At 37.8% G+C, this 11,470-nt stretch overlaps 2 protein-coding genes across 2 annotated transcripts; both read right to left on the bottom strand.

The window, feature by feature from the left end:
• Window positions 1–1,009: 1,009 nt before the first annotated feature.
• Window positions 1,010–6,297, bottom strand: LOC116117737 (nuclear pore complex protein NUP62). Its single transcript, XM_031403751.1, has 9 exons — window positions 4,753–6,297; window positions 3,964–4,060; window positions 3,777–3,855; window positions 3,246–3,368; window positions 2,921–2,998; window positions 2,291–2,394; window positions 1,913–2,000; window positions 1,732–1,827; window positions 1,010–1,399 (listed from the first exon to the last, which is right to left on the bottom strand). The coding sequence occupies exons 1-9, from the start codon at window positions 6,188–6,190 to the stop codon at window positions 1,307–1,309; spliced, it is 2,196 nt and encodes a 731-aa protein (XP_031259611.1). The 5' UTR covers window positions 6,191–6,297; the 3' UTR covers window positions 1,010–1,306.
• A 449-nt stretch (window positions 6,298–6,746) lies between these two features.
• LOC116117739 (carotenoid cleavage dioxygenase 7, chloroplastic) lies at window positions 6,747–9,375 on the bottom strand. The gene is made up of 7 exons (XM_031403752.1): window positions 8,606–9,375; window positions 8,392–8,520; window positions 8,173–8,304; window positions 7,804–8,079; window positions 7,614–7,702; window positions 7,197–7,511; window positions 6,747–7,108 (listed from the first exon to the last, which is right to left on the bottom strand). The coding sequence occupies exons 1-7, from the start codon at window positions 9,348–9,350 to the stop codon at window positions 6,965–6,967; spliced, it is 1,830 nt and encodes a 609-aa protein (XP_031259612.1). The 5' UTR covers window positions 9,351–9,375; the 3' UTR covers window positions 6,747–6,964.
• Window positions 9,376–11,470: the final 2,095 nt, after the last annotated feature.

Genomic DNA, 11,470 nt, shown 5'->3' on the forward strand with positions numbered 1-11,470 from the left:
TATCATCTGATGAAGTTGTTTGGGATGCTGTTTTGAACAATGAGTTGGTCCGGAAGCTCCTTCACTCACCCTTTCTAGGTCTGTTCTATAGATTGCAAATACATCTGCATTAGTATGTAATTGCTGAAATTGAATTCAAGCAATATAATTTACTTGCCCTCTATTCTTTGTAAGTGATTTCAATTGATCTGTGCAGCTAAAACCCAAAGGCCTATGTTGTCTGATGAAGAGCCGAACTTGTGGAGTGATATCTTGAGGTGGATCTTAGAGATCACAAAAGCAAAAGTTATGGAACTCATCGAGAAATTCCAGTTGCTCATGAATGAGGTATTTTCTCCGAATGATAAGGGAAGACCCACAGAAGCAACTCCAGGCAGTTTGGAGGACAAAGTGAGATCATCCCTGCTACTCTCCCTTGTGATCCTCTTGATTGTAATAATGGGTCGCCTTGACATGGTGTGATCCTCTTGATTGTAATAATGGGTCGCCTTGACATGGTGTGATCCTCTTGATTGTAATTGTTGCTCGCCTTCACAGGGTGTGATCTAAGACAGCATCAACATAAACATGTAAGCGTAAAGATTTCCCATACCAATTTGTAGACGTTTCCAATGGAAATTGGGATTGCTACTTCATTGAGTTCATCAATAAATCGTATGTACTTTCGGACCCATTCGTATATGGTTACTATATAAAGTGAATCTATTCCCACTCTCAGACTCTCAATTCCATCGCTATAAATTCCATTGCAGGGACGGAATAAGCTGACCCACTAATTAATTGAGCCCCGTATGAGTTATGACTTTTCTCGTGTTTGCCGTGGAATATGACATGGCTGTGTAAATGGAACATCATACTTCCAAAAATAGAGTATTTTCAATTTATGGAACCATATAAATATCTTACCTCCGATTCCAGATCAAATTAATTTTTTGGTGCACTACGGACTTGCATAACAGGAAAAATCAGGAACAGATGCTAACAAGAAAACAAATCATATCTACGTTAATGCTCAATGCAAAAACTCATATTTACTTCCTTTAGGTTGCACTGTAATGGAATTATGGAAGGGAAAACCAATGTGAATTTGTGTGACAGACATCTCGCTGGGAGGAAAACAGAGTACGAGTACCCACTACCCACTTCCTAAGGTTTTGGGATACATGGCACATACAATGGAAAAAACCTACAGATGGGTCCAAATATTCACCATCAAGCCCATCAAATGGAAAAAAAATGGAGATTAGTATATGTATCATCAATTCATATGCACCCAAAATGGGAGCCAGTGTATTGATTCCAGGGATCAAGACATCCAAAATTTTGGACCCATCAATTCACGATCTGCAGCAGAACCTTGGGTAGCAAGCTTTTGGATGCGGGAAGAGAATTCCTCAGCCTGGTAAGATGTTAGGGTAAGATATAAGTGCTCTTGCAATAAAGAAACTAAATATACTTTAAAACTAGAATACATGCACAATTCATTCTTTTTTTTCCTCATGCTAAAAGGGGGTGAGAGTGGTCGTAGCATTCAGAGATTAAAGTGGATACTCTTTCACGTCACAGTGGCACAAAAAAAAAGTTTATAACAAACATAAGTGAGAGGTAATGTTAGTGGTGATAAAAAAAGTGGAGTAGGTTCTCTGACCCTGGGTATGAAAATCTCATGCTAAAATGTCTTTCACATTATAATATTTCAATAATAGATGAAACAGAATGATCAGTACAAACCTTCTCGTCAATCCACATTAAAGAACTTAGTTGATTGTTTAAGATTCGGACAACCACATCCAGTGGAGTCATCCCATCAATTGCATCAAGTCCTCCCTAAAACAAATCAAAATCAAGTCTGAATGATATTTGTTAAAAAAGACTCTAAAAAAGGCTAAAATGATTTAATTTGGGCCCTTGCCTGGTTAGAATTTAAAGTCTGAATGATTGATTTTATCTGCTCAGTCATCTGCTCCATTTCTCTCTCTATAAATTCAGCCTGATCATACCTGAAATGAAAACCAAAAAAAAAAGTTCTCAAAACTGGTTGTTGAGTGGTGAATTTTGACACAAACTAGCTATTTTCTGATGAAAAAAAGGTTTATATGTTAAATCCTTAGTTCTGACAACTTCTTTTTCTATATAAATTCTAACTGAGTCTTTTCCAACATAATTTCCATATCCTTATACATATTATTCAGTCAGGTAAGCTAATTACTAGTGGGTGTAACAGACTCAAGTTTCAACTTTCATTCAATCATAAACTAGATTAAGCTAAAAATCAGAACAGAGTTCTCACATTGCATCTCTAGTTGATGCAGCTTCATCGTCAAGAAGTAATCCTCGCTCATCCTTGTAAATGCGCTCAGCTTCTTCTTCCATGCTTTGTAAAGCCTTATCAACCTAACAATATCTCCGAAGAAGAAGAAGAAAGAACCACAATTAGTCACATATATGGCACCAATATTTAACACTTTTTACTCATAGACATTAAATACTTGAGGTAAACAGAGAGGTGAGGTCACAATCTAACAAGGAGTAGAATAGCGAGGGCATCAAATCCGAGGTTCATTTGGGGGAAATTAAAGAAAATTCTGTAAGAAAAACAAAAACTATTTGATTTTGATACAGAACAAAAACATGTATTCGAAGGTCTAAAAATGCAAGATAGACACTCAGATGCATAGGTGTATGTTGCTCGATAGTAACCAGATAAGATGTAATAAGGGAGCATATATGAAAACATCTCCATACGAACAGAAAGCAATCAAATTATTCAGACATCAATAATATCATGAATAGGAAATGGGAGACTATAGAATAATATAAAAATAAATGAAATAAAAGAAAATATTTCTACAACTTTGCAAACCTATATTCCTTCAACAAACACACCAAAATATCCAAGCAAAAGAACTTATCAGAATACCTCTTGCTGATGAGTTTCAATTAACTCAAGCTGTCGCTCCAAGTTAGCTTGGGTCTCAACCACTTTTGCCACTTCAATCTGCTTACAAAGTTCGTGTATTAGGAGGACAAACAGTCATAATGTTTTAAATTATATAAAAAAGCTAAACAGGCCCTCATGGTAACATTGAATTTACACAGCCAAAACCTTTTTAGGAGAGGTGGGGAGGGATTTTGTCAGAGATTGATGTGTGATCGACTAGACTCTTTGTTATCAACACAGATAAGAGAGCATGAGAAATCATTCGTTACTATTAGACGCATATAATATATAAACCATATGTCACCTCAAGCCTAAGAAGGACATCACGGTTTTGCAAGATCCTCTTGTCCCACTCAGCTATGGCACTAGCTTGCTTCCGAAACTTCCCAGTGCGCTCTTGTAACTCCGCGTTCCATTCCTTGATGATCTTCAAACAAAACAAAAACAGAAATTAGAATATATGAAACACTAAAAATAGAAATAAGCCAACTAACAAGATACATAAAACTTGTTGCCTTTCTTCACTCTCCATAAGGGAAACATAAATGTATTGTTGCCTTTCTTCACTCTCCATAAGGGAAATATAAATGTACTCCAAGAATAAAAAATGAGGTGTCTAGGGTAGTTAATATACATTGTTCTAGTGGGCACATCTGCCTTTCATGATGGCATTACGTATATTTCATTTTCATAAAACAAAAGATAGCAGAATGACAACCAGTAATTTGTTAACCACAAAATTGCGACATATGAAATCTTTAAAACCAAAATTAAGGGTAGAAAATAGAAGGCTACACTGCAATGCCACAAGAAGAGAGAGAGAGAGAGAGAGTACCTCCTCAACAGTTCGCCCTGTGATCTCAGATGGTAATTTTGGTGTAGCAGACACTGTCGTACTCACTGTTGCACTTGTCCTATAAGAGAGCAAACCATAATGTTGCCGAAGAAGGTCAACAAAAGATAGCTTAAATAGCAGAAAAATGTCAAAAAATGGCATTGGATTTGAAGGATCATACACATACCCACTACTAGAAGCTACAACAAGAGAGGAAGATGTTTGAGCAGCAGGAGTACTGGTGCTGGAAGTTGTTGCTGCAGCAGAAGTTGAAGTAGGGACACCTGTAAAAATGAATTTGTCTAAAAACTTCAGAAGTTGAAGTAGAATACCTCCACAGTTTGTGACAGTTGACAAAACAGCACAAGAGACTACCATTAGTATAAACACTGACCACCTAAGAACGGAACCTACGTCAAACTGAGCAGCAGATGCTACTTCTGCACACCTACCACTTTCATCTTCATAATACCCCTCTTATTATTTTTATCCTGCCCTATTAAACACCTGCTGAAGTTTCTCTTGCACTTCATTGGGTTTCCTTGGCTGCTTCATTAATTTCTACCCTAGCCGCCACACCATCCCCTTTGTCTCTACAGCTTATATGAACCCTTAATAGCATACAGAACACTCAAAATCATATTTTGTGGGTGCCTTGAAATGCATCAAATGGAATCTTCATCACAATTAAAATTGCGGTGAAATTTTTCCATCTCAAAAAGTAGTGATTCATACTGTAACAGAAGAATGAAAACACTCTAGCCTAATAAAGAATTGACAACTAAGTACTTCATATATCAAATCATTATCAACATCACCTAAAAATGCATCTGTTATTGCTTTAATGAACGAATTTTTTTTACACAGTATATATTCTACAACATAATCTACTTCATGTGTAATCTGACACTACTAACAAAAATAATGTTGATAGCAACAGTTTACTACTCTCAAGTAGAAGAATTTTCCAACTCACTGAAAACAGGTGCCGCAGCAGTAGATTGTGCTTGTGATGAAGAAGGCGTAGCTGTTTTACTAGACAATGAAAAACCTGTAAAAGAGCTAGTAGTCCCAGTGGAAGTAGATGTACTACTGGTCATACCAAAACCAGTAAAAGAACTAGCACCGGAACCAGAGCTAGCAGGTGCTGATGTTGAAGATGTAACAGCCGAGGAAGAACTCACACCAAAAGCTGGCAATGTCGCAGTTGTTGTTGTGGTACCAGCAGCTGGGGTGGAAGCAGTGGTGGTAGTGACAGTAGAGAACAGTGGCACTGAAGATGTTGCACCAAAAGACAGTGAAGGGGGCTTTGCGGCAGGTGTGTTGGAGATTGTGGCAGCAGATGAAGCTGAAGTAGCATTGCTGAAGCTAAATGAAGATTGAGAGGCCGGTTTTCCAAATGAAAAGCTAGAAGAGCTCGCCGATGATGAAGACGTTGTAAGCGAAGGTTGTGAAGTCGTAGATGTTGAACTTTGAGTAGTTTGTGAAAAGGATAAACTAGACGGGATCGAAAACCCAGTAGAAGCCGAGAAAGGTGAAGCTGAGCCAGTGGTTGAAGTTAAATTTGAAGATGAACTCGGAGGGAACGCGCTGGAAAATGAAGGAGCAGTTGATTTTGTAGTAGACAACGCAGTGGAAGCACCAGTACTTCCAAACAAGGATGTCGCAGAACCTGTGGTAGATGAAGATGCTCCTAACAGGGCCGGAGCATTAGTCCCAGCCGCGAAGGCGGATGAAGATGCTCCAAAAGGGGGCGAAGCTGTAGCCCCAGCCGTGAATGAAGATGTTCCAAACAGAGGTGGATTTGTAGTCCCAGCCGTGGATGAAGATGTTCCAAACAAGGGAGAGGCTGCAGTGGCAGCTGTTGACGAAGATGTTACAAACAAGGGAGAAGTAAAAGTTGACGCGGATGTAGACGATGCAAACGAGGGAAAAGCCGGTGTTCCGGCAGTATTGGAGGCAGAAAAGGATGTCCCAAACGGTGACGTAGTAGTAACGGATATGGTATTCGTCGCAGGTGTAAATGCTCCAACAAAAGAGGGTGCAGATGTGGCGGCAGATGTAGTAGTCCCAAACAGGGACGTATTGGTGGCGGTTGAAGGCGTTCCAAAGAGAGAGGACGCGGGTGTAGCAGGTGATGAAGATAGAGTTGGAGTTGAACCGGAATTAGATAAATTTGAACTAAATCCAAAAGCAGCGGAGGTAGGGTTTGTGGTGGAGGAAGAGGTGTTGAGAGGTAATGAGAAAGGGGAGGCTGTGGAGGAAGCAGAGCTAGGGTTTGAGGACGAGGTGTTAAAAGAGAGTGGGAAGGAGGACGAAGTACTAGGGTTTGAAGAAGAGAAATCGGTGGATCCGAACGAGAATGGGGAGGAGGTTGAGGATTGGCCCGACTGGGAAAATGGGAAACCTGACATTGCGATGGCCGGTGACACAGTGACACTCTCACTTTCCCTCTTTTCTCCGTCTACGTTGCGCGTAGGATTTTGAATTGGAGGGTTTTGGGTTTGGGAGTCTTTCTCTATTAACCGGTACTCCTTACAAACCGAATTTTCCCGAATCCCGAGTTTCCGGTTTAGTATAACATTGGGCCAGTAGTATCTTTATCTGGGCTTTCTAGGCCCAAAAAATAATTTATTAGGCCGAACCCGCCGAGCCCTCTTTGCAAAAGAAATTGGCTCATAATCAAAACCTAATTACTGTTGTTTAGTCGTTGACCAACTCGTATCACCGCACACACTGTAAAAAACTTTGCCACACCGTCCAAGAAACTTATTGCTAATTTACATTTGACATCTCGTTTACGGGCCGTTTCTAATTTACACGACACGAAGTTTTGATAAAGATGACATGGCGTCCATATGCATAGGAAAACAATTATACGTCGTCGACAGTCTTAGCAGATAGATGACATATAGTTCATATGAACGAAATTTTCACTATAATGATTAATGGTTTTAGCTTAGAGCCCCGAATATTATAACGATTTTATAGGGATTATCAGCATAAAAATTTTCCGATCATCAGTGTAAAGCCAATGAAACCTTTTTCTAGTATTTGTGCGATAACAAGTAACTGAGCCTTTGACATAAAACTTAAAATATATAACCTATATAGTGCAACTGGAGTGCAGCTTCTGTTTATGCGAATTACAGAGCTGACAGAAGATGACATATATGTATACATAACTACTAGAGGTTAGCCCAAAAACCATGAAATCCAAGTGGAAAATTGAATTTCTTTGGGACTTCAAGTCTAGCTACCAACGCATCAGCTTCTCCAATCTTCTTAGGGTTCAAAATAACAAGAAAACATCTTTGTATTGAGACAGCATACTGCAAAACAATGAAATAATGTTACTACATTAAAAATTTATACTTGGAAACTAACGATATTAATTAAAATGATAAGTTGGATTTTCACCTCGACCACAAGAATGTAACCATCGTCTTCCTCAACACCTTTGGGGACAAAAATAGGCTCCCCGATAAATCTTCGAGCACCAGCGGACCATGTACGATTAGTATTGGTTGATACATTTAGCTTCAACACCGTATCAAATGGGAAATGTGGCAATGCCTGGCGAGACCCAGAAGATGTTGCCGCATAAATCAACATATTTTTGTTGCCAGAAAATGCTGGATTTATAACAGGGAAATCTGATGGCTTGTTCCATTTATTCAAAGGCTCCACGCAACATTTTTGGCTGTTCCCATTAGCATCTAAGTTGATAGAAACCTGTGAAACACACAAATTAAAAGATCGTATTTGATCAAATTTAATGAAACAATTGATAATACTCTCTGTTAAATATGTCTTTACAATTCCCATTGAGAGTACCTGGACAAGATGAGGTAATAACTCGTTGTCATGACTTTGTTTTACATTCATAATTGAAGGGTCTAGTTTACCATTTTGCCAATTATATCCTGTCAAACAATGAAGGTTTCCAAAATTAGTGTTAATTAAAGCAGCAATATGATATGACATGATTGATTGAAAGTTTAATGTTAAGAGCTGAAGGCCTTACCGAAAAGCTTTTGGAAATTAAACCATTGGTAGGAACAAGAGCAGGCGTGTATTTGAATCTCTGAGTTCCCATCGGCATCCTTTCTCTCAAAAGCATTCCCAACATGCAATAGCCACATCTGTGAAGGAGCTTCAACAGGCACACTCCAATCTCGAACTCCAGCAGATTCATGATCAAGAAATCGAGGAAGTAAGTAAATGGGAGACGTAGACTTGCTGGGGTTCACTGACAAAGCTGATATCATTGGAGATAACCCACAAACTGCTGTCATTGATCCTGCTCAATATTTAACAGAATATAAACCAGTAAATAAAATATAAAACAATCTCACTTGAAATTCATTACATTAATTAACCTCGTTTTCATTACCGGTGACGTCAAGCTTAATTCGGTTGGCGAATAGTATATAATGAGTATCTGTAAAGGCCCAATCATGGATCATCAAATGATCTGGGATGTTGAATTCTTGCTTGTTTAATAACTTGAAATTCGAGTCAAATTCTGTAAACATGAGTAAAGAAATTACTTGGGGTGTGACAAGAAATATACAGTACAGACATAAAATTAGATTAATGGTATAAGCTTTACCATAAAACGTAAAATTGCTACGTGGCAGTAACATATCTTCTGCATTGCATGACACCGTAAGAAGTCTATTTCTTTGAGAGTCGAGTTTATAGTGAGACAGCAATCGCTTAGGTGGCATTTTAAACACTCCTGTGAACATTAGCATAGACCAAAATTCGTGAACCACTTCCTTAGTTTAAACATTATAATAATTCAAAACGCAAAATATTCCTACCATATAAAATGGGCCTCAACATCATCGCCGCTACGTCCCATACATCAGCGCTTTTATTCCCACCGTCCGGCAAAGAATCACAACCGTCCATCATGTCAAACCTCCCAACCGTATCCAACGTCCCGGATTCAATCTCATACGGGTCCCCACCTTCCCACAAGCACAACAACTTTCTACCCCACCTCAAAACACTTGTATTAGCCACATTTTTCATCACCTTTGTATTACCAATTTTCTTACCTCCTTTCAACACTGAAAACGGACCCCGATGAGTAAACCTCCATGAACGAGTCTCAGGATCATGCTCCTCTTCTTGTGCCTCCGTCTTAACGTACCTCGCCATGAACTTGACCTCTCCAGTAACGCCGTTAATGTCAAACGCTCGAAGGTAACCATGGCCATCAAGAGGGTGAACAGTGGAGCCGTGGTCGTCAGTAAACAGACCCGGACCGGCCAGATAGTACGTGCCGGAAGGAAAGTCAGTTGGAACTGAACCTTCAACGATACGAAGAGTGATGGGTTGGCTTGTTTCTGAGCGCTGTGACACAAACAAAAACTGGTAGTCCCAAAAGGCAGCAATAGAGTCGTCAACTTCAGGTGTTAAACTTGTTGAAACGAGGTTATCTGGTGTGGAAATTGATATAGCTCGTGGAATTTTAACTAAAGATGAAACTTGATGCGCCGTAGGGAGTGTTACCGGAAAAAGGAATTTTGTAGGAGTAAAACGACAGGGTATGGCCTGCATTTTCTGGCTATAATATAATATATGCTTTTGATGGTTTCGATTAATGAAGAAGCTGGGATATGGGTTAATATATAATACAAGAATGTTAATTAATTACTATGAGTAATCACCATTGATATTAGCGTTAATTACGGATTTGCCAGCAATGTCATGGTGGGACATACGTTGGATATGATCTGGAGGACACGAATTAAATTGCACAAAAAATGGCCGACATAAATTTTATTTAAAATCGTTTTGTTTTTAAATCTTATGACAAAAGTTTGTACCTTAAATATAAAAAATTTAAAACTCTAATGGCATCAGATACTACTTTTATCTTTAATTGATTGAGGTTATTTGAGTCAATTTACATATATCTTAACTAATATTTTAAGAGCTTGAAGTTAACAGTCGGGGGATCCTAAAACTAACAATTGAGTAATCTTTAGAGTGATCATCTCTATTAGCAACTAAGAGCAATCAAAGAGAATTAAACTCAATACCTTTAAGTAATAGTATATTTAAAAGTCTTTAGACGACCTCTTGGTCACCTAAGGGTAGGTTTGATTGTTTTTTCCTCTTTGTTGTGTTGCAGTTTCAAGTAATGAGCACTTGATGACTTGTAGTGGAGAATATAGGAATATCGCAAGTTGCAAAACAAATTGCTCCATTATTTATAAAATCAATGTAGAAAATCAGAATGGTATGACAAATTCGTGAATTAACATGTAATCATAGACGTGGAACTTTGTACTGATTAAATTAGAGTGATTGAATGAAATTTTGGGGTGACTTGGTGAGGTGTATCATGATTAAAATGGCACTTTGGTGGTTTAAGAATAACCGAAAGGCAATTGTGTGGTACACTAGTAATAATATTAAATGAATGGCACTAATAAAACAATGATTAGGAATTTGATACCAAGATTAGAGTTGTTGTGATACTGCCGGAATAACGACAAAAATGGGGCCAAATGTGTTCACATTCTTTAATGTGGCCGTCTATTGAGGAATCTGCTGAGCTCACCATCAAATCATTCTCCTATTGGACGGACAATAGTAGTTGTATAATATGAGCCCACAATAATCTCATATTATGCATGGTTTTCGGTTGAACTATATTGACATTTGACCGTGACCATATAGTAATTATTATTATTATTTCATCCATATTTTTCTCATTTACATTGCTTTGATGCTTGTTTTTGTTTTCTAATTAAGTATGATATTATTAAATTATAATTTGATCCACGATCAAGTGTATCACGAAATTGATATAATAATGAATATGCCATTGGAAAATACATTTCTTAATATTTTATTATTTGAATCAAAGTTATAGATTATTATTTATTGTAGAATATGGGGAATTAGCAAAAGTGAATATATGGTTAGGTATCAAAAGACCCCACCCTTGGGTAGTTTAGGTGATAGGTTGAATGCTAAAATATATGGTTAAGACGCATGGTCTTAGGTTCGAATTTTCATGGTTCTAAAGATTTAAGTTGATGATTATGATGTTGGGGTGCTATGTTAGTCATCTATAGGCAGTAGCGGATCCAGAAATTTCTTTTAGGGTGGGCCAAAATAAAAATTTATTATACGTTACTATTTTTGTCCATTAATATTTTTGTTAGGGTGGGCCAAAATATATAAATTATACATATTAATATTAAAAAAAAAATTTGAGGGTGGGCCATGACCCACCCAAAAAGTGGCTGGATCCGCCACTGTCTATAAGGATTAGTTAAGTTACGCACAAACTAAGCTAGACATCCTATTAAAAAAAAAATAATGTTAGGCGAACGAATGATATTTATGGAATTTGTGGGTGTTATAAGAATAGAATTTATTTTTAAAACCATAAAGTGGGGTGTATTAAAAAATGGGGTTTCTTTGATTTAATTGTGGGGGTGAATAGAGCCACTCAATTGGAAAATATTGGGCTACTTATGTCAGGCTGGGCTCATTCAAAACTAGGCCCATTAACAAATTCATCCATTGTAGTTGCTTATGCTTCACCTTCAAACTCTAGAACTTCCATACTTTTTATCTCATCTATATAGCCTCGTCCAAGTTAGAATTAGTAATAGTTGTTTTTATTTGTATTAATTTATGCATCTACAGCTTAACCTTAC

This window comes from Pistacia vera, unplaced genomic scaffold (assembly GCF_008641045.1).
Source record: "Pistacia vera cultivar Batoury unplaced genomic scaffold, PisVer_v2 Contig820, whole genome shotgun sequence".
NCBI classification, from domain to species: Eukaryota; Viridiplantae; Streptophyta; class Magnoliopsida; order Sapindales; family Anacardiaceae; genus Pistacia; species Pistacia vera.

Excerpts from the sequence above, each read along its gene's own strand:
- LOC116117737 (XM_031403751.1), bottom strand. The coding sequence starts at position 6,190 with ATGTCAGGTTTCCCATTTTCCCAGTCGGGCCAATCCTCAACCTCCTCC. Across the intron at positions 4,061-4,752 it reads TGCTGCGGCACCTGTTTTCA|GTGTCCCTACTTCAACTTCT; the intron begins GTGAGTTGGAAA and ends TCATTTTTACAG. Across the intron at positions 3,369-3,776 it reads CAGGGCGAACTGTTGAGGAG|ATCATCAAGGAATGGAACGC; the intron begins GTACTCTCTCTC and ends TTTTGTTTGAAG.
- LOC116117739 (XM_031403752.1), bottom strand. The coding sequence starts at position 9,350 with ATGCAGGCCATACCCTGTCGTTTTACTCCTACAAAATTCCTTTTTCCG. Across the intron at positions 7,703-7,803 it reads TAATTTCCAAAAGCTTTTCG|GATATAATTGGCAAAATGGT; the intron begins GTAAGGCCTTCA and ends ATTGTTTGACAG. Across the intron at positions 7,512-7,613 it reads TATTACCTCATCTTGTCCAG|GTTTCTATCAACTTAGATGC; the intron begins GTACTCTCAATG and ends TGTGTTTCACAG.